Here is a 17755-nt window from a genome sequence, read left to right as displayed (position 1 = left end):
CACCCTTCCGTCTCCAGAACTCGGTTCACTGTCACAAAAGCAAGCCAAACCAAACAAGTAGCTGTTTAATAGAAAAAGGGACCGAAAGAGCACTGTTGTGGCAAGATATGGCATTTGGTCAGGCCACAGCCCCGCACCCCACATTCAGCACAACTGGAAAGCCCCCAGGGAGTCCTGGAATCCTATGTGGCACCCTGGGTCTGGGCACCCACCTGTGGGCCCACAGTGTTTTCAGATTTCACAACCAGACACGGTTAGTGTAGGGTGGCGGCGGTGGGAGCAGCCACCAGCCTCCCCCTCCACACCCCTCCCGTGAGGCTCCAGGTGACAACCACAGGTACAAAAGGCAGGAAACAGCCTGGCTGTGGAAGAAAAGGCAAAATACCTTTCCCAGAAAAACAGGGCTACCTACCCACCATCCAGGAAAGTCTCAGACCCAGGCCAGTTCCTGAAACACGTCCAGTGGCCTGACCCAGGGTCACACACACAGGACCGCTCAGGGCAACAGGCCATGCCTCGAGGCGGGGGAACTGGGCAGGGTTGTGGGGGGCTGCCGAGGCAAAGGGTACACGTTGGTAGCTGCACACTGCGTCAAGGACCCTGGACTGTGGGAATGGAGACTCGGCAGCTCACAGTCCTGCCATTTTAGGATGGGGCTTTGTTTACCTGCAAGAGACAGAAAGGAGGGTGGGGGGTGGGGTGGGAAGCCCTTTAGGCCAAACAGCCAACCCACACATTCTTGTCCCCCTATTCAGGGCCCAACCCAGCTTCCAGAAACAGCCTGTCAGTCAGGAAAAGAGGGCATCCCCAAGACAGTGTGGACTCTGCCCACAAACCTGGGCCCAGATCCCTTGGTCTACAGTTGTCAGCCCTGCCCACGGGAAGCCCCTTACAGCAAGAACAGTACAGCAGCTCCATGACCCGGTAGCAGTTGTCCAGCAAGGCTTTCGGCCGCACCAGCTTCAGGCTTAGGCCTGGGGTACTCAGAAGAGATAACAGAGCTTCCACCTGAGGGCTGATTTCCACATCCTAGGAGAAAGGAAACTGTTAGGACATCTAACAGGAAAGGGACCCCGCTACATGAGAGCAACAGTGGCTGTCTAGCCTGGAGCTGTCTCAACAGAACAGGACTCCCAGGGACCAGAAGGCGGTGAGGGTCCCAGCTGTCATCTCTCACAGAGGCTTCAGTTTCTCTAGCAACAGAAAACAGTCACACTGGCCAGGACAGGGAGGAAGCTGGGGCTGGAACCTCCTTGTGGCACCAGCCAATGCATGATGGCCAGCCAACCTGGGAAAACTGCCCATCAGGAAGCAAAGACCAAGCCAGGCGTGGTAGCGCACACCTTTAATCCCAGTACTCGGGAGGCAGAGGCAGGTGGATCGCTGTGAGTTCGAGGCCAGCCTGGTCTACAAAGCGAGTCCAGGACCACCAAGGTTACACAGAGAGACCCTGTCTTGAAAAACAACAAAAACAAGAAAAGGGGGGGAAAAAGAAAGGACAGTGTGGCCCTGGAAGTCCAGGCGACTGGAGAGGCATCACAGGAAAGGTATGGCCTGAGCTAAAGGACAATCTGCCCAAAGGTAGCAATAGCTCAAAGTGTCTGGGCTAAACTTTGTACCCCAGGCCCTCCAAAATACACTTAGTTCTAGCCTCCAATCCCCGTGGATGTGACCCTGCTTGGAAATTGGATAGACATAACAAAGGTGCTCAAGTTGACATCACTGTGTATGTAGGATGGGTTGTAAATCCAATGACAAATTGGTGGTTTGTCCCCTCAGTGTTGGGAACAGGACCTAGTAGGGCCTTATGCGTGTTAGACCAACTTCTGACATCCCCAGCCCTAGGATCTTTATAGTGAAAGGTCAAGAAGACAGTGAGGTACTGGGCCATGTGAAGACTGAGGCAGAGGCAGACTGAAACCGCCTCTAGCCAAGGAGTATGTAGCGCCACCAACAGCTGGGAGAGGTAAGGACCTTCCAGGGCAAACTGGCCCTGTGACATCTCCATTCTGGACTTCTGGCAGTCTGAGAAAATACAGTTTGGGGTAAGTCACCAAGTTTGAGATAATTCGTTACAGCACCTAGAAAAGTTATGGCCAAAGATAGAATAAGAAGCCAGACACAAAAGGGCAAATGGTGTATGACCCGTCTTAGAAACTGTACCTACCACTGGGCAGTGGTGGCGCACACCTTTAGTCCCAGCACTTGGGAGGGAGAAGGGGGTGGATCGTTGTGAGTTCAAGGCCAGCTTGGTCTACAGAGTGAGTCCAGGAGAGTCAAGGCTACACAGAGAGACCCTGTCTCGGAAAAAAAAGAAAAAAGAAAAAAGAAAGGAAAGAAAGAAAGAAAGAAACTGCCCTCCCCCACAAAAAAAGTAAATACAGATTATAGGCTATTGGAGGTGAGAAATGACTGCTTCATGTATACAGTTTCTGCTTGAGGTGATGGAAAGAGCCAGAAATGGATGGGGGTGATGTACAACCCTGTGAGTGTAATTAACACTATAAACTAAAAATAGTCAATACAGCAGACTTTACATTATAAACTGTGCTCCCTCCTGGCACAGCCTCCATGCTCGCTCTCCACTGAAGAAGACTTTGTTTTTAGTTGTCTTTTCCTTAAATTCTTTTTCTTTTTTAAAATTTTATTTTATTTATTTTTTATTTTATTTTGTTTTGTTTTTTTGAGACAGGTTTTCTCTGTGTAACACCTCTAGCTGCCCTGGAACTCACTCTGTAGACCAGGATGGCCTCGAACTCACAGAGACCCATCTGCCTCTGCCTCCCGAGTGCTGGGATTAAAGGCATGCGCCACCACGCCCGGCTAGCCACAGATTCTTAACAGCATTAGGAAGAAGAAAGATTAAAGGCTGGCCGAAAGCCAGGCAGTGGCTCATGCCTTTAATCTCAGTACTTGGGAAGCAGAGACAGGCTGCGCATTCCGGGCTAGCCTGGTCTACAGAGAGAGTTCAAGGACAGCCAAAACTACACAGAGACACCCTATCTCAAAAAAAATAAAAATAAGGGGCTGGAGAGATGGCTCAGAGGTTAAGAACACTGACTGCTCCTCCAGAGGTCCTGAGTTCAATTCCCAGCAACCACATGATTGCTCACAACCATCTGGAATGTGATCTGGTGCCCTCTTCTGGCCTGCAGGTGTAAATGCAGGCAGAACACTGTATACATAACAATAAATAAATACATTTAAAAATAAAAAATAAATAAATAAAAATAGGGGCTGGAGAGATGGCTCAACTGTTAAGAGCACTGGCTACTCTTGCAGAGTTCCTGAGTTCAATTCCTGGCACCCACATGACAGCGCACAACTGTCTGTAACTCCAGTTCCAGGGGATCCAACACTCTCACACAGACATGTATGCGCGTAAAACACCAACACAAATAAAATAAAATAAAAAAGTCATTTAAAAAAATAAAATAAAAATTATAAAAAATTTCAAAGGCTGGCTGCAGAGCTGAGGTATAGCTCAATAGTAGGAGGTGCAGTGTGCTGGCTCAACTCCCAGCAGCAGGGAGGGGAAGGGAAAGGGGGGCGGGGCATGGATGCTACATTTACATAATTAAACCACCTCTGTGCAGTGCTTCAGTCAGAGGGCCCAGGACCAGGTCAGAGGCCTGAGGCCACACACTCTCCACCCCAGCCTCACTCCCTTGAGCCTCTCAGAATCTGGTCTCTGGGTAAAACAAAGGCAGGAAAGGTCTCTTCCTCAAGTCACATCAGCTTGCACAGGGCACCCATATTGCCCCAACACCCATCTTGCCCAGGGCATCCATCTTTCCCACGAGCACAAAAGGGCAAATTCCTGTGACCTTCATAGTAAGAACTCGGGAAAACCATGCCAGGAGTGGTTCCAAACAGCTGCAAAAACAGTCGCCTGTCCCCAAGCCCTTTCATCTTCACAAGTTCCAACTTGGTGTCAGATGGGCTGGCTATGGGCTGGGGAGGCCGGACAGCTGGCTGAGCAGGGCAGCACTGTGTGTCCCAGCAGGTGCACACCAAGGGCCTTGGGTGGGCGTGGGGTTGGGGACATGTGACCATGTCTGTCACTTTACAGCCAGGGAGGTTTTTTTGGTTGTTTGATCAGATGGTTTTTGGGTTTGCTTTTGAGACAGAATCTCACTGTGTAGCCCAGACTAGCCTCCAATTTAACATCTTTCCTCTCCAGAGTGCTGGGATTACAGCCATGCCAGGCTCTCTCTTTTTTCTTCCACTTTTTTTTTTCCTAAACTTAAGTAATGGTTATTAGAGCACTGTATACATAATAATAAATAAATCTAAAAAAAAAAAAAAAGGACTCTGGACTTCATCTGGGAGATTTCCATGGGTCATGTGGCAATGTTTACTAGGAAAAATACAAAAATAAATAAATAATGCTGTCTCATAGTGCCTGCTGCACGCCCATGAACTCACCACAGCGCTGGTTACCTGCACAAGACAGTTAGACAGCACTAACTGGATTCAATGAGTTACAAAATAAATAAAATACAAAAATCTCAAATTTAAAAATACAAATTTTTAAAAAAAAAAAAAAAAGGAGAGCACGTGTAATGGAGTTCCTCCTGTGTCCCACATCCCCAGCACATGGGAGAACCTTTCCCTTCACAGCCCTGCTGGCACCCATCAGACCCACACACGCGTGCGCACAGCTCACCATGAGGCTCTGCTGAACATTCTCCAGCAATGTCTGAACCTCCTGAAGATACGTCCAGGATGGGTGGCCCTCAAGCAGCACATCCAACACCGACTCTGTGGCATTGAGACTCACCAAGACCCACAGGTACCTCAGCTCCCGCTCACTCACACGGGCCTTCTGCTGCAGGGACAGGGGACATCACTGAACTGCGAGCATAGAGAAAGGCCTCTGGGTTGTGACCACCCCGCTACCCCATGGATTTGTCACTGCATGGGAGCAACCACAAGTGACCCTATGTGGCCAGCAAACACCTTTGGCCTAGGTTAGTGGCAGGCTTGCCTGATGGCTAGGAAAAGACCCCCTGGTCAGCAGGGCAAACCTGCCAAGGCCCACATGCTTCTGAGGCCATCATGGAAGGCAGCAGCTCCCTGTCCCAGGAAGGGTCCTCACCAGCCTTGTGATGTTGGCGACTCTGAGTACCCCCTCATAAGGCACAGCAATCCTGTAGTTGATGGGGAAGTAGTGTTTCTGGGGAGGAACAGAAACAAACCATGAGATCTGAGGCAGAAACTGTTTAGACAGGACACCCACACACACAAGAGAGGAACCCAGCCTAGCAGTGTCAGGAGATGACAGACAGGTCCACGGTTGAGAAGACAACTCTGGACAACTGGACTAAAAACGACAGGTGTGTGTGTGTGTGTGTGTGTGTGTGTGTGTGTGTGTGTGTGTGTCGGCATGTACTGACGTGGAGGTCAAAGGATAACTTTCAGGAGTTGGCTCTCTCCTTCCATCTTTATGCGGGATCTGGGGACTGAACTCAGATCTCCCGGCGGCTGGTGAAGCAAGTGCCTTTCATCACTGAGCCATCTCACCAGCCTGTGTTATACGCTTTCAGTTAGTGGGCTCTATGGTATATGAATTGAATTTCAATAAAAATAGTCTCAGAGATAGTCCTATAGAGCTGGTGTGTGTGTGTGCTTGTGTGCTTGTAATCCTAGCACTCAGGAGGCTGACACAGGAAGATCTCAAGTCCAAAGCCAGCCTGTGCAACATGATGAGACCCTATATATGTAACCGGTTGCTGGGGTGCTTGCCTGGCATAGACAAGGCTGTGGATTTACATAAGACCTCAGCACTGTATGAGGGATTTGAAGCTCAAGGCCGTCCTCTGTGCATAATAAAGTCAAAGCTTCCCTAGGATAAGTATATATCAAAAAGAGAAAGAGAGCCAAGCATGGTGGTACATGCCTTTAATCCCAGCACTTGGGAGGCAGAGGCAGGTGGATCGCTGTGAGTTTGAGGCCAGCCTGGTCTACAAAGTGAGTCCGGGACAGGCAAGGCCTGTCTCAAAAAAAAACAAAAAACAAAAACAAAAGAACCAAAACAAAAAAAGAAAAAAAAGAAAAAACAAAAACAAGCAAACAAATACAAAACAACAGCAACAAAATAGCAACTGCTCCCCAAAGAAACAAACGAACCAGCCAGGCATGGTGGTCCACGCCTTTAATCCCAGCACTCGGGAGGCAGAGACAGGAGGATTACTGTGAGTTCGAGGCCATCCTGGTCTACAAAGTGACTCCAGGACAGCCAAAGCTACACACAGAGAAACCCTGTCTTGAAAAACCAAAAACCAACCAAACAAACAAAAAAACAAACCCAGCCATGTAGAAAGCCTGCAACAGCACATGGGCATCTCCAGCTTTCAAAAGGAACCCCATTTTCTGACTGGAAGGTCTTTGTCTCCTCTACTAGTAAGTATTTAAGATCCCGAGATGAGTCAGTCCCTGGAGGCCCTTCCCCGGGTCATAGGATGAAAGCCGGAAGGAAGTAGGCTTAAAGGTCAGCTAAGGAGGGGGGATAGGGAAGGAGATGGCGGCGGGGGGCGGGGAGGGGGGCAGATACATGGACACACACTGGTTATGTGGTAGAGAACGGTGGAGGGGGTTAGTGTAACCTTGGAGCTGACCTAGACGTGAAGTGGGAAGCGAGCGCCCTTCAGGGGACAGGGGCCCACTAGCGCTCCTCGAGTTACCATGTACTGAAGCCGGTTCTTGTACTGAAGTTTGACCCGAAGGTAGCCTGTGACGTCACACTCCTTATCTTGGGTCAGAGTCCACATCTCCAAGTTCTCGTTCCCCAAAGCCACGCCAAGAAGGATCCCAAGACCTACGGGATACACCCAACAAGAGCCTCTGAACGCCGGGCGCTGTGTCCGCACCCCCCCCCCCCCGAGTGTGGAGGCGTATCAATTACCATCCATTTTCAAGGATGATAAGTGCTCATGGGAAAGGCAGGTGGCCAGAGCCCTAAGGAGGGGTTGTCACCTGGAACACCAAGCACACCCTAGCCCTGCTTAGCAGAGTTCCCGGTTTTCAGGGTGCCCCAGCCCCGGTCTGGGGGTGATAGGTTTTCAAAGCTGTTGCTTGATTTTTTTTTTTTTCCCATTCAGAGAATTCTAGTTCCAGATCTCAAAATGGCTTTTGTTGGCCTAGAGACTTTCTTCTGTGATCTGTATGGTCTTGGTTTTCTCCGCTAGATGCACCCGCGGGTCTACAGCTCTTTCCGGTCTAGCAGCTCTGAGATGCTAAACAACAGAATCCGGCCCCGGTCCTTTGAAACAGTACCAGCCATTACCAGTAGGTGACACTGTGGCCTCAAAAACAGCCCTTGGGATCGGTACGCTTAAACCGAAAAAAATATTTGAATTTACAATAGATGTGAATAGGGAGCCAAGAAGATGAAAAAAAGGCTAGAGACACCAAAGGGCTAACCTCACGAGTAAGAGAAATAAGTTCAAGTGAAAACAACCGGATGCAATCTGTAACTAGAGAAAAAGATATACACAAAGCCGCCCAGGGACAAGGAAATAAAAAGGGGTTTATGAGACGATTTCATTTTAATAATCCTGATGCTGCCAAAAGAGTTCTCAGCCTGGAAATACATTTGACCCATTTAATAATGAAATTGATTTAGACTCTACAACTTTTGACCCACTAAGGCTTTGGCCCACTAAACTCATAAACTAGAAACACACACACATACACACACACACACACACACACACACACACACACACACACACACAGGAAAGATTAATGGGCAAAGACTTAAGCTGTATCATTACTCTCTTCAACGATTTATTTATTTAAGCCGGGCATGGTGCTACACTCAGGAGGCAGAGGCAGATGGATCTCTGTGAGTTCGAGGCCAGCCTGGTCTACAAAGCAAATTCGGAACTACTTCAGTCAAGGCTACACAGAGAAAATAAAAATAAAAAATAAATAAAATATTTATTTATTGGGACACTGCTCATGTTAAGGGAAAGTACTTCAGATATTTTTAATGACCCCTGTAAGGCAGCTTGAGCCAACAAATAACTTCAGTTTTATTAATAGATTGCCTGTGCTTTGGAAAATGAGATGCAAATAAATATACTGAATATCTGTGGGAGATTATTACAATCATCCTTATGCTCTAGAACATCTTTCTAAATGTTCTTCAGTCAGTTTTCTAGGTTTGTTTGTTTGTTTGTTTGTTTTTGTTTTTGTTTTTGTTTGTTTGGTTGGTTGGTTTGGTTTGGTTTTGGTTTTGGTTTTGGTTTGGTTTGGGTTTCAGTTTTTTGAGACAGGGTTTCTCTATGTAGCCCTGGCTGTCCTGGACTAGCTTTGTGGACCAGATTGGACTTGAACTCACAATAATCCACCTGCCTCTGCCTTCCCAGTTTTCTAGGTTTTTTTTCTGTTGTTGTTGCTGCATTTTGCTTGTTTGTTTGTTTGTTTGTTTGTTTGTTTGAACTGTAGTCTCACTATGTAGCCCTGGCTTGGCCTGGAACTTTTCTGTGTAGACCGAACTGACTTGGACTCACAGAGACCCACCTGCCTCTTCTCCCTGGGTGCTGTGATTAAGGGTGTGTCACCATGCCCAGTTTAGTATCTATTATTGTTGTCATCCTCGTCAAAAACAATAATTATCCTTCGCCTTTTCTTTCCTTTTTTTTTTTTTCCCCCTCCAAGACAGGGTTTCTCTGTGTAGCCTTGGTTGCTCTGGACTCTCTTTGTAGACCAGGCTGGCTTCAAACTCACAGTGATCCGCCTACCTCTGCCTCCAGAGTGCTGGGATCAATGGCGTGCGCAACCAGGCCTGGCTCCTTTCCTTTTTTCTTCTCTTTCCTTTTCCTTTTGGTCAAGACAGCCAGGCAGGCTGAGTTACCTCCCTAATCTGTTAGAAATAGACACCACTAACTGCATTTCTCCGCCACTCACTTCCTGCCCCCTTGAAGACTTTTGTCTTTGTGTCCCCACTGGCCTGGGCCATGCTCCCCCTCTTAGCTTCTCTCCCCCTCCTCCAGGCCCACCTTGCTTGGCCCCACCTGCTAGACCAAGTACTAGGAACAATCTCTGTCTACGCTGGCTCGGCATTCCATATGCGCTGTAGCTACTGCCCTCCCCACCTGCAGAACTCTTGACAACCACTTTCTTGCAAGGAAGCGAGCTTGCAAGAATCAGTTTTTCCCATGCAGCTAACACAGTACTGGGCTGAAGGAACAAATAAACACAACCAGTATAGGCCGACAAGATGGCTCAGTGACTAAAAGGGTTTGCCACCAAGCCTGGTGACCTGAATTTGGTCCCCAGGAACCACATGGTGAAAGGAGAGAACTAACTTCTGCCAACTGCCCTTTGACCTCCATGAAGGTCAAAACCCGCCGGCCCCCCCCCCCACACACACACCCTTCCCACACACACAAAATAAAGAAGCACATGCTGGGCCCTTTGCCAGGGTGCGGTAGCACACTCCTGTAATCCCAGCACTCAGGGAGGCAGAGGGAGGTGGATCTCTGTGAGTTCGAGGCCAGCCTGGTCTACAAAGTGAGTCCAGGACAGCCAAGGTTATACAGAGAAACACTGTCTTGAAAAAACAAAAAAAGAAGGAGGAAGAGGAGGAGGAGGAGGAGAAGGAAGGAAGAAGGGAAGAAAGAAAAGCAGGCTGACTAAGCCATAGAAAGCAAGCCAATAAGCAGCACTCCTGTGGTCTCTGCTTCAGTTCCCACCCTGACTCCCTTCATGGTGAACTACAACTGTAAGCTGAAATGAAGCCTTTCCTCAACACGTTGCTCTTGGCCATGGTGTTTTATCACAGCAAGAGAAGGCAAAAGTAATGACATGATCTTAGAAAAACCGTAGCACTTGAGCCTGGCATGGCTGACGAGTAGGCTGCCCCTGAAAAGCCTGTCCACGGGTGACCTGCCTTCCCCTAGCTTAGACGCACTTGCAGCCAGGCCACAAATTAATTGCAAGTGTGTTTTCTGCTGCCTCCACCAGGAGAAACTGGGGAGCAGGCAGAGACAGCACAGCTGAAAACTCAAGACTTAGCCGTCACCTACACACTTTGCATCCCAGGAGCCACACAGCTAATGTCCCACTGACCCTAGCCAAGAGACTTTCCTGTCACCTCCTCCCTCCAGAGATAAGAATGCAGAGATGGAAGCACAAGCTGAAGTAAACAGCTCACCCTGACCCAGATGCTTATTGGGGGAGAGGGGGGGGATCTGTGCCCCCCCAACAAGGTAGGCATTTCTGCAGGAATACATGAAGCATGCCACTTCCACCCCTACTGACCAATGTAAGCCTGTAAAATGAGTGGAATAGCACCCTCCTCCCAAATTCGTATTCACCTGGAATCTTGGAATGGCTTTATTTGGAACTAGGCTCTTGCTACTAGGCTGTCCTGGGCATAGGAAGAGCCTAGATCCAAGGGCTGGTGTTCTAGAAGGAAGAGTTCCTGGAAAGGCCTTGCAGATGTGGCCAGTATGCAAACTGGCAAGGCTGCCACATGCCAAGGAACACAGGGAGCCAGCAGAAGCTGAAAGAAGCTGAGAGACGCTCCCCCAGAACCTTCAGAGGCTATGGTGACCGGTGACACCCCAATTTTAGACCTCCAGTCCCTAGAACTAGGAGAAAATAATTAACAGAGTCACAAATTTGTGGTGACCATGTTAAGGTAACAACATCCTCCAGGTCCCTCACCACCATCCCCTCACTGCCCCCACCCCCACCCCACCGTCCCCTCATGGCCCCCCGCAAGGTGGGCCCTGCCCTGCCAACCTCTCCCAGCTGGTCCCTGCCAAGTCCTGAGAGATGCCATCTGAAGCTACTCTTCTTCAGTCTCAGTCCCCCTCAGGCAGGCCTAGTGAGATGGCTCACCCACCAAGCCTGAAGTCCTGAGTTCAATCCCCGGGACTCACACAGTGGAAGGAGAGAACTGAGTCTCCTTCCTCTGACCGTGGCAGCGCCCCTCCCCTCCCCCTCAACACAGTTAAGTAAACAAATGTAATCACTTGGGGCTGAAGAGGTGGGTCAGTGATTCAGAGTATTTCCTATTCTTCTAGATGGACCCAAGTTCAGTTCCCAGCACCCATGTCAGGGAAGATCTAATACTTCTAGCCTCCTAGGGCACTAGCACTCACATGTGCATACCTACACACAGACATATAATTAAAAATAATAAAACTAGGGCTGGGCTGTGATGGCACATGCCTTTAATCCCAGTACTCCGGGAGGCAGAGGATCACTGTGAGTTCGAGGCCAGCCTAGTCTACAAAGAGAGTCCGTGACAGCCAGGGCTACACAAAGGAAAGCCTGTCTCAAAAACAAAAACAACACCAACAACAAAGGGCCTGCCCCTTGACTTGCTAATCCGCTAGTACCACTAGTCCTCTGTGTGACAAAGCAGACCCAGTGTTCAAGGCCTCAGGAGCCTGATCAGGTATGACCTGCCTTTCCAGCCAAGCCCCCACAGTCCCACCTGTAAGCCTTAACACACAGGTCTCTCTGCTTGGAGCACTGCCCCCCCCCCGGCCCCGCCCACACATCACCTCTATCAGTGTGCATACCACCTACGCTGTGAGTCCTCCTCAAGAGGACCCTCGCCCACGCCATTTCCACGGTTTCACGAAGATGTGAAAGCTTCCAGAACCCTGGGTCTGGCTGGGTCCTTCCCTCGTTCTGAGTGGAGAAGTGGTACCCATGCACTATCTACCCTTTGTGGTGCCCTCCCATCAGGGCTCCAGCCCCACCCTCATTTATTTGGGGGTTCAGCTCCCAGATGCCTAATTTCAAGTCACACTGGACATCAGAGGTGCAAGGCAGGTGGGGTCCCTGTCGTGATGATGACTCTCCAATAGCCCCGTGGCTGCCCCAGAGTTCTGGAGTCTGTGAGGGTCTCAGTCTGGCTTCCCAACCAGCAGGCATAGACACTCCACCAGGTCCTTTCCTAATTTCTGTCCTCATTTCAACTTATTTTTCTTTTTAACCAGGAACATTGTTTTTCCGTCTGCTTTTTAATCCTGACCTGTTGTCTGGCTACCTCCCTCCAGGCCTCCTCTTTCCCAAGTGTTGAGCCTTACCTACCCCCCACTAGCCACACCCAGGAGGATGGAAACCCTCTCTCTACCACCTCTGTCTGTCCCCACCCTGCCTCCCCTGAGCCAATGAAACTGCAGAGGTGAGAGGCTGCCACCCACCCCAGAGCCTGCCCCATCCTGCATCCGCTGTGCCCACTCAGCTTGCACATCTGAACCTGAGGTCAGAGGCAGACAGAACAGAGAGTGGCCATGGATCACCTCCCCCTGCCCCCCCCCCCATCTCTGAGGCTGCCCACAGCCTTCCAGGGAATCATCGAATCATCTCAACTTCCTACCAGCAAGAGCTGCCCTAGTTGCTATGGTTACAACAGAACCACCCATCCGCCCACCAAGGCCTCCCAGGACAGGATTCCCAGGTACAACCCCACCCCATCCCCCCAAGTACTCACAGTATAGCCAGGCAAGTCCCCAGAGCATGATGGTGCGCTGGGTGGCCCCCCTGAGAGGGGAGGCACTGTCCCCAGCAGTGTGTCCAGAGACTTGAGCCAGGGCCTACATGGCCTCAGGTCAGCAAAGGTGGCCACCAAGTCCAGGAAGGGCTGGCTTAGGCTGAGAAGGGGCAGATACTCCTGGGGTAGCTGCCGCCCTATCTGCTTGGCAGGGCGGAGGATAGCCAGGGGGCGGCGGCTGCCAGTCCCATTGCAGCTCAGGAGCTGGTGTGAGGCGGTGGCTTTGGGGTCTCGGGAGGAGGAGGAGGAGGAGGAGGAAGAGGTAGAGAAGGGAGTCCCCAGCAGGCCTCTTGGAATCTGGGGCTGGGTGGCGCTTTCTCTGATTTCTTCCGACTGCAGCTGCTCAGAGTGAAGTCTAGCTCTGGGAAAAGGAGGAGGAGAGAGACGGGAATTATGTAAGAGCAAGGGCTGCCACTCAGCCACCAGCCAGGAAAGGAAGACCCACCAAGCACGCTGTCCCTGCTGTCCTCAGTACCGAGACTCCCAGCCCTGTTTTCACACACAAGAAATGACTCCAAGGCACCTCAGCAGCTGCCTGGAGCCAAGGAAGTGAGTCTTCGAGTCAGAACATGGGCTGGCAGCCCTGAGCTGGGACTAAAAGAGTGGCAGAAATCACAAGCCTGGAGGAGGTGAGATGCTGCTGGGTCAAATCCGAGTGATGCATGTTTCAGGGGAGGCTAGGGAGTGGAGGATGTTCCACCCTGTATTCGCCACCACCACTTAGTCCCTTCCTGTCACCCATCTGTGTCCCCTGCCAGGTAACAATTGATGGGCCGGTTTAACTTGCACTCCAGATAAACGAACATTTCTTTCAAGTGAAGTATTTGATGTGTAAGACTGTAGGTATCAAATATTGCATAGGACATACTTATGCCAATAAATAAATAACAGCCAGTTGGTGTTACACACAGCAGGGTAGCCACAGAATTCTAGAGGTTGAATCAAGAAGATGAAGAGGCCAGATGAGGCTAAATAGCAAGACTCTGACTCTAAAAAACAAACAAAAGAGAGCCGGGCGTGGTGGAGGCAGAGGCAGGTGGATTGCTGTGAGTTCGAGGCCAGCCTGGTCTACAAAGCAAGTCCAGGACAGCCAAGGCTAACACAGAGAGACCCTGTCTGACAAAACCAACCAACCAAACAAACAAACAAAAGACTGGGTGTGGTGCCACACATCTTTAATCCTAGCAGAGGCAGAGGCAGGTAGATCTGTGAGTTCAAGGCCAGCCTAGTCTACAGAGTGTTCCAGGACAGCCAGGGCTACACACAGAGAGAAACAAACAAACAAATGGATGGGAGAGGAATTCAAGCCTGGTCAGCCCTGAAAGTCAACACCCCCACAGGGCCCAGCTGTGGGCTGTGGGCTGTGGTTCCATTTTACAGATGAGGGGGCAGTGGCCGTCAGCAGAGGCAGCTTGGAAACTCAGTTTCTCCACTCCCAGACGTCAGGAGAAATGGGCACGATTCAAGAGCGTGGTGGGAATCAGGTGTGATGGGGGAGACCCTCTCTATCGTGACATCGGTGACATCCACACCCACAGAATGTACCAAATTGCTGGCCCTCAGCCTGGGGCCTGCAACTTAGCGGTAGAGAGCTTGCTGCGTATACAGGAGGCCCTGAGGTCAAGCCACAGTAAACAAAAAGCTAGGAAGTCGGAAAACCAAGGCCAGTCTGGGCTGCCCAAGGAGTTCCTGGCTAAGGCTAGCTTGGTCTACACAGTGGTTTTAGGTAAGCATGGGCTACATACAGCAAGGGGCTGAAGAGATGGCTCAGTGATTAAGAGCGCCACCTGCTCTTCCAGAAGTCCTGAGTTCAATTCCTAGCAACCACATGGTGACTCACAGCCATCTGTAATGTGATCTGGTACCCTCTTCTGCAGGTAAAGCAATCATATACAATAAATAAAATAAATCTTAAACACAAACACACACACACAAAACAGCAAAACAGACACACTGGCCCTCATCCTCATCCTGAAGCAGGCAGGGCCACATACAAGAAAGGACATAGTTCAGATTTACCCTGGGAGCTGGGCGTGGTGGCACATTCCTTTAATCCCAGCACTAGGGAGGCAGAGGCAGGAAGACCACTGTGAGTTCCGGGCCAGCCTGGTCTATAAAGCGAGTCCAGGATAGCCAGGTTACACAGAGAAACCCTGTCTTGAAAAACAAAACAAAACAGATTTTCCCTGGGTTAAGGCCCTGGGCCTTAGCTCCCTCCCCTGCTCGGACCCTCTCCCTGCTCCTCCCCCTCCCCCAACCCACCCAGGTGACCTTCCTATTATAGGGTCACTATAAACACTACACTAACTATGCTCCCCCAACCCCCAGGACATAGTCTCATATTAGCTCTGGTTGACCTCAAACTCGCTGGCTATGCAGCTGAGGATGACCTTGAACTTCCTGTCTCTGCCCTCTGAGAGCGGGACTTACAGGACTTACCGGCATGCATCACCACTCTCCAGTTCCACAGCAATGGAGCTGGAACCCAGGGCCGCATGCATACCAGACAACCATTCTACTGGAAAAGTAACTTTTATTCTCCTGGCTCAGTTGTTGTCTGGGAGGCTTACTGCCTCCTTCTGCTAACCTAGGCCTAGTCCTGGAAGCTTCTAGCCACCGTATAATCTAATCTAGGCCTAGAATGTTTTCAGCCTCTGAGACTTACTGCTGAATAAGCTCATGCTTACTTGTTCTTTCTGAGCTCTGGGCTAGCTGGTTCAACTCAGCTGTTCTGGCTCAAACTCTTCTCCCAGCTGACTTATTTAATCTGGCTTCTCTTTCAGCCTGGAATTGCTCTGCCTGGCCTCAAACTAACTCCAGCCATCTGTTCTAATCTCCTGGCTGCTTCTTGTTTTCTGGCTCATTATGTTTTCACCTGAGTTCTCTCTCTGCATCTCATCTCTCTATTACCGTCCTGGTAAAAACTCCTCCTCTCTGTAAAACTGCCTCCCAGCCACGTGCCCCAGACACTGCCCGCCCCCCCCCCTTGGTTTTTGAGACATGGTTTCTCTGTGTAGCCTTGGCTGTCCTGGACTTGCTTTGTAGAGCAGGCTGGCCTTGAATTTACAGAGATTTGCCTGCCTCTGCACCACGCAATCTGCTCTAATCTTCTGGTTTCTTCTCATTTTTCTGGTATGTTCCCTCTTCACCTGAGTTCTGTCTCTCTATTACCGTCCTGGTAAAACCTGCCTCCTGACTCTGAAAAACTGCCTCTTAAGTAGCTTCCCCTTCCTCTCTCTTCTCGTGAGAGTTGGGCGTATCCTATTCTGTCAAATGTTCTCTGATTCGTCACCTTTTCTGCCACTCAGATAATATTTTCAAAAATGGATGCTTCTTTCTAAAAACTACCTTTCCCTTCATTGTTTGGGATTAAAGGCATGTGCCACAGAGCCTGGACCTAAGCTTTTTTTTTTTTTTTTACTTGATACTTGCTCTATACCAGATTGGCTTTGAACTCAGATCTGTTTGCCTCTGTCTCTTGAATTAAAGGTGAGTTTGTATTCCAGCCTGATCACATACACCTAGAAGGTCTTTGGATGTGATCTCTTGCCAAAGCAGACATGTTCTGAATTAACATTCCTCTACACCTTACCAACTGAAATACAATCCCCAGCCCCAACTATATCTTTTTATCATTATTTTTGTATGCTTATGGGAAGCCTTTTATACATATATGTGTGTAAATATATCTACATATATAGGGTTTTTTCAATGTCTAACTAGGAATTATGACAAATTCATAGAGCCCTGTCACCACTATAATAATCCATATATAAAACACTTCATTCCCACTCAGGAGGCAGAGGCAGGTGGATCACTGTGAGTTCAAGGCCAGTCTGGTCTACAAAGGGAGTCCAGGACAGCCTGGGCTGTTACACAGAGAAACCCTGTCTCATAAAACCAAAGTAAATAAAATAAAATAAATGCGATTTTTTTTCTTTAGTTGTTGTTGGTTTTTCGAGACAGGGTCTCTCTGTGTAGCCTTGGCTGTCCTGGACTCACTTTGTAGACCAGGCTGGCCTCGAACTCATAGCAAATCCACCTGCCTCTACCTCCCAATAAATGCAATCTTGAAATGTAGATTTTACATTCCACTTCTTTCACCTGACATGATGAATTTGGGGTGCTGTCATGTTGCTGTACTTGTTAATAGTTTCCTCTTTTTACTTGCTCAGTAATAGTCCCCCTGTGTAAGCAAATCATTAAAGAAGCATCTGAGTTGATCCACTCTTTGGAAAGCTACAAGCCTCAATGGACAGGTTTTAGTGTGGATGGAAGTTTCCATCTCCCTTGAGTCCCACTGTCCTTTAGACCATCAGAGCTCTGCACACCAACCACAGAGCCTGGGCTGCCCACCACCATTACTTATCTCTTAATGTTCCTATGCACAGAACTTGGGGGCAGAGTATCCTACAGTGCAGACCCTGTCCAAATTGAAGAAATTCTCTTGCACCCGTGTGTGTGTGTGTGTGTGTGTGTGTGTGTGTGTGTGTGTGTGTGAGAGAGAGAGAGAGAGAGAGAGAGAGAGAGAGAGAGAGTACATGCCCATATGCACGCACAGAGGCCAGAGAAGGATGTTGGGTGTCCTATTCAGTCACTGTCCACCTTATTTTTCTGAGGCAGCGTCTCTCACTGAACCTGCAGCTAGGCTGGCCACCACCTATCTATACCTGCCACAACACTGCAGGTTTGTATAGCTGAGCCTGGTTTGGTATTGTTTGGGTTTTGTTTTGTTTTGTTGCCTTGGGTCCTAGGAATTCAAACTCAAGGCCTCACATTTGCACAGCAAAAGCTCTTACCTGCTGCGCCATGCCCCCAGCTCCGGTAGCAGCTTTGTCACTCAGAAACGACTCTGGCATTGAACCCCATCATGCATCCCTCCTCTGCCTGTTCCTAATGGAGAAGCCAAGTTGGAGAGAGGCATGACCAAACCTCATGTCACACATGTAACCATGTGTCACACTGTGGCCCCAGTATGAATCCCATTGAAATGGGAGAGCCAGACCCCAAGGAAGCTCCCAAGAAGAAGGTGTCTGATGACAGGCTCTGATCTGGATATGGGCACAGAGGAAGTCAAGCTCCTGGCTGAGGTGGTTTGAATAACATGTCACCCTTAGGCTCAGATGTTTGGATATCCGGTTGTTGTTGGTAGTGTTTGGGGGAGGCTTATGTGTGGCTTTGTTGGAGAAAGTGTGTCCCTGGAAGCCAGCCTTAAGAGTTTAAAGACAC

At 49.5% G+C, this 17755-nt stretch overlaps 1 protein-coding gene and 1 long non-coding RNA gene across 5 annotated transcripts in view; one reads left to right on the top strand and one right to left on the bottom strand.

The window, feature by feature from the left end:
- Positions 1-49: 49 nt before the first annotated feature.
- IL34 (interleukin 34) overlaps positions 50-17755 on the bottom strand; it is a 56674-nt gene continuing 38968 nt past the window's right edge. For 3 of the 4 annotated variants that reach the window (XM_084756699.1, XM_084756700.1, XM_084756701.1), the window contains exons 2-7: positions 12467-12887; positions 6687-6820; positions 5102-5179; positions 4670-4831; positions 894-1029; positions 50-666 (exon numbers count right to left, since the gene is read on the bottom strand). In XM_084756699.1, the coding sequence (XP_084612825.1) occupies positions 497-666; positions 894-1029; positions 4670-4831; positions 5102-5179; positions 6687-6820; positions 12467-12494 (708 nt within the window). In that variant the 5' untranslated portion in view covers positions 12495-12887 and the 3' untranslated portion in view covers positions 50-496. The remainder of the gene's footprint in view (positions 667-893; positions 1030-4669; positions 4832-5101; positions 5180-6686; positions 6821-12466; positions 12888-17755) is intronic. The other variant, XM_084756702.1, reaches the window with a different exon arrangement.
- Positions 12895-17755, top strand: part of LOC311583289 — a 34263-nt gene continuing 29402 nt past the window's right edge. Inside the window, exons 1-2 of the long non-coding RNA XR_014774448.1 lie at positions 12895-13155; positions 13867-14010. This is a non-coding gene — a long non-coding RNA (uncharacterized lncRNA). The remainder of the gene's footprint in view (positions 13156-13866; positions 14011-17755) is intronic.

The sequence above is a fragment of the Acomys minous genome, assembly GCF_964271855.1.
Source record: "Acomys minous genome assembly, chromosome: 14".
NCBI lineage: Eukaryota > Metazoa > Chordata > Mammalia > Rodentia > Muridae > Acomys > Acomys minous.
The sequence above is the reverse complement of the archived record's forward strand: the minus strand, read 5'-3'. Positions and strand labels throughout refer to the sequence as shown.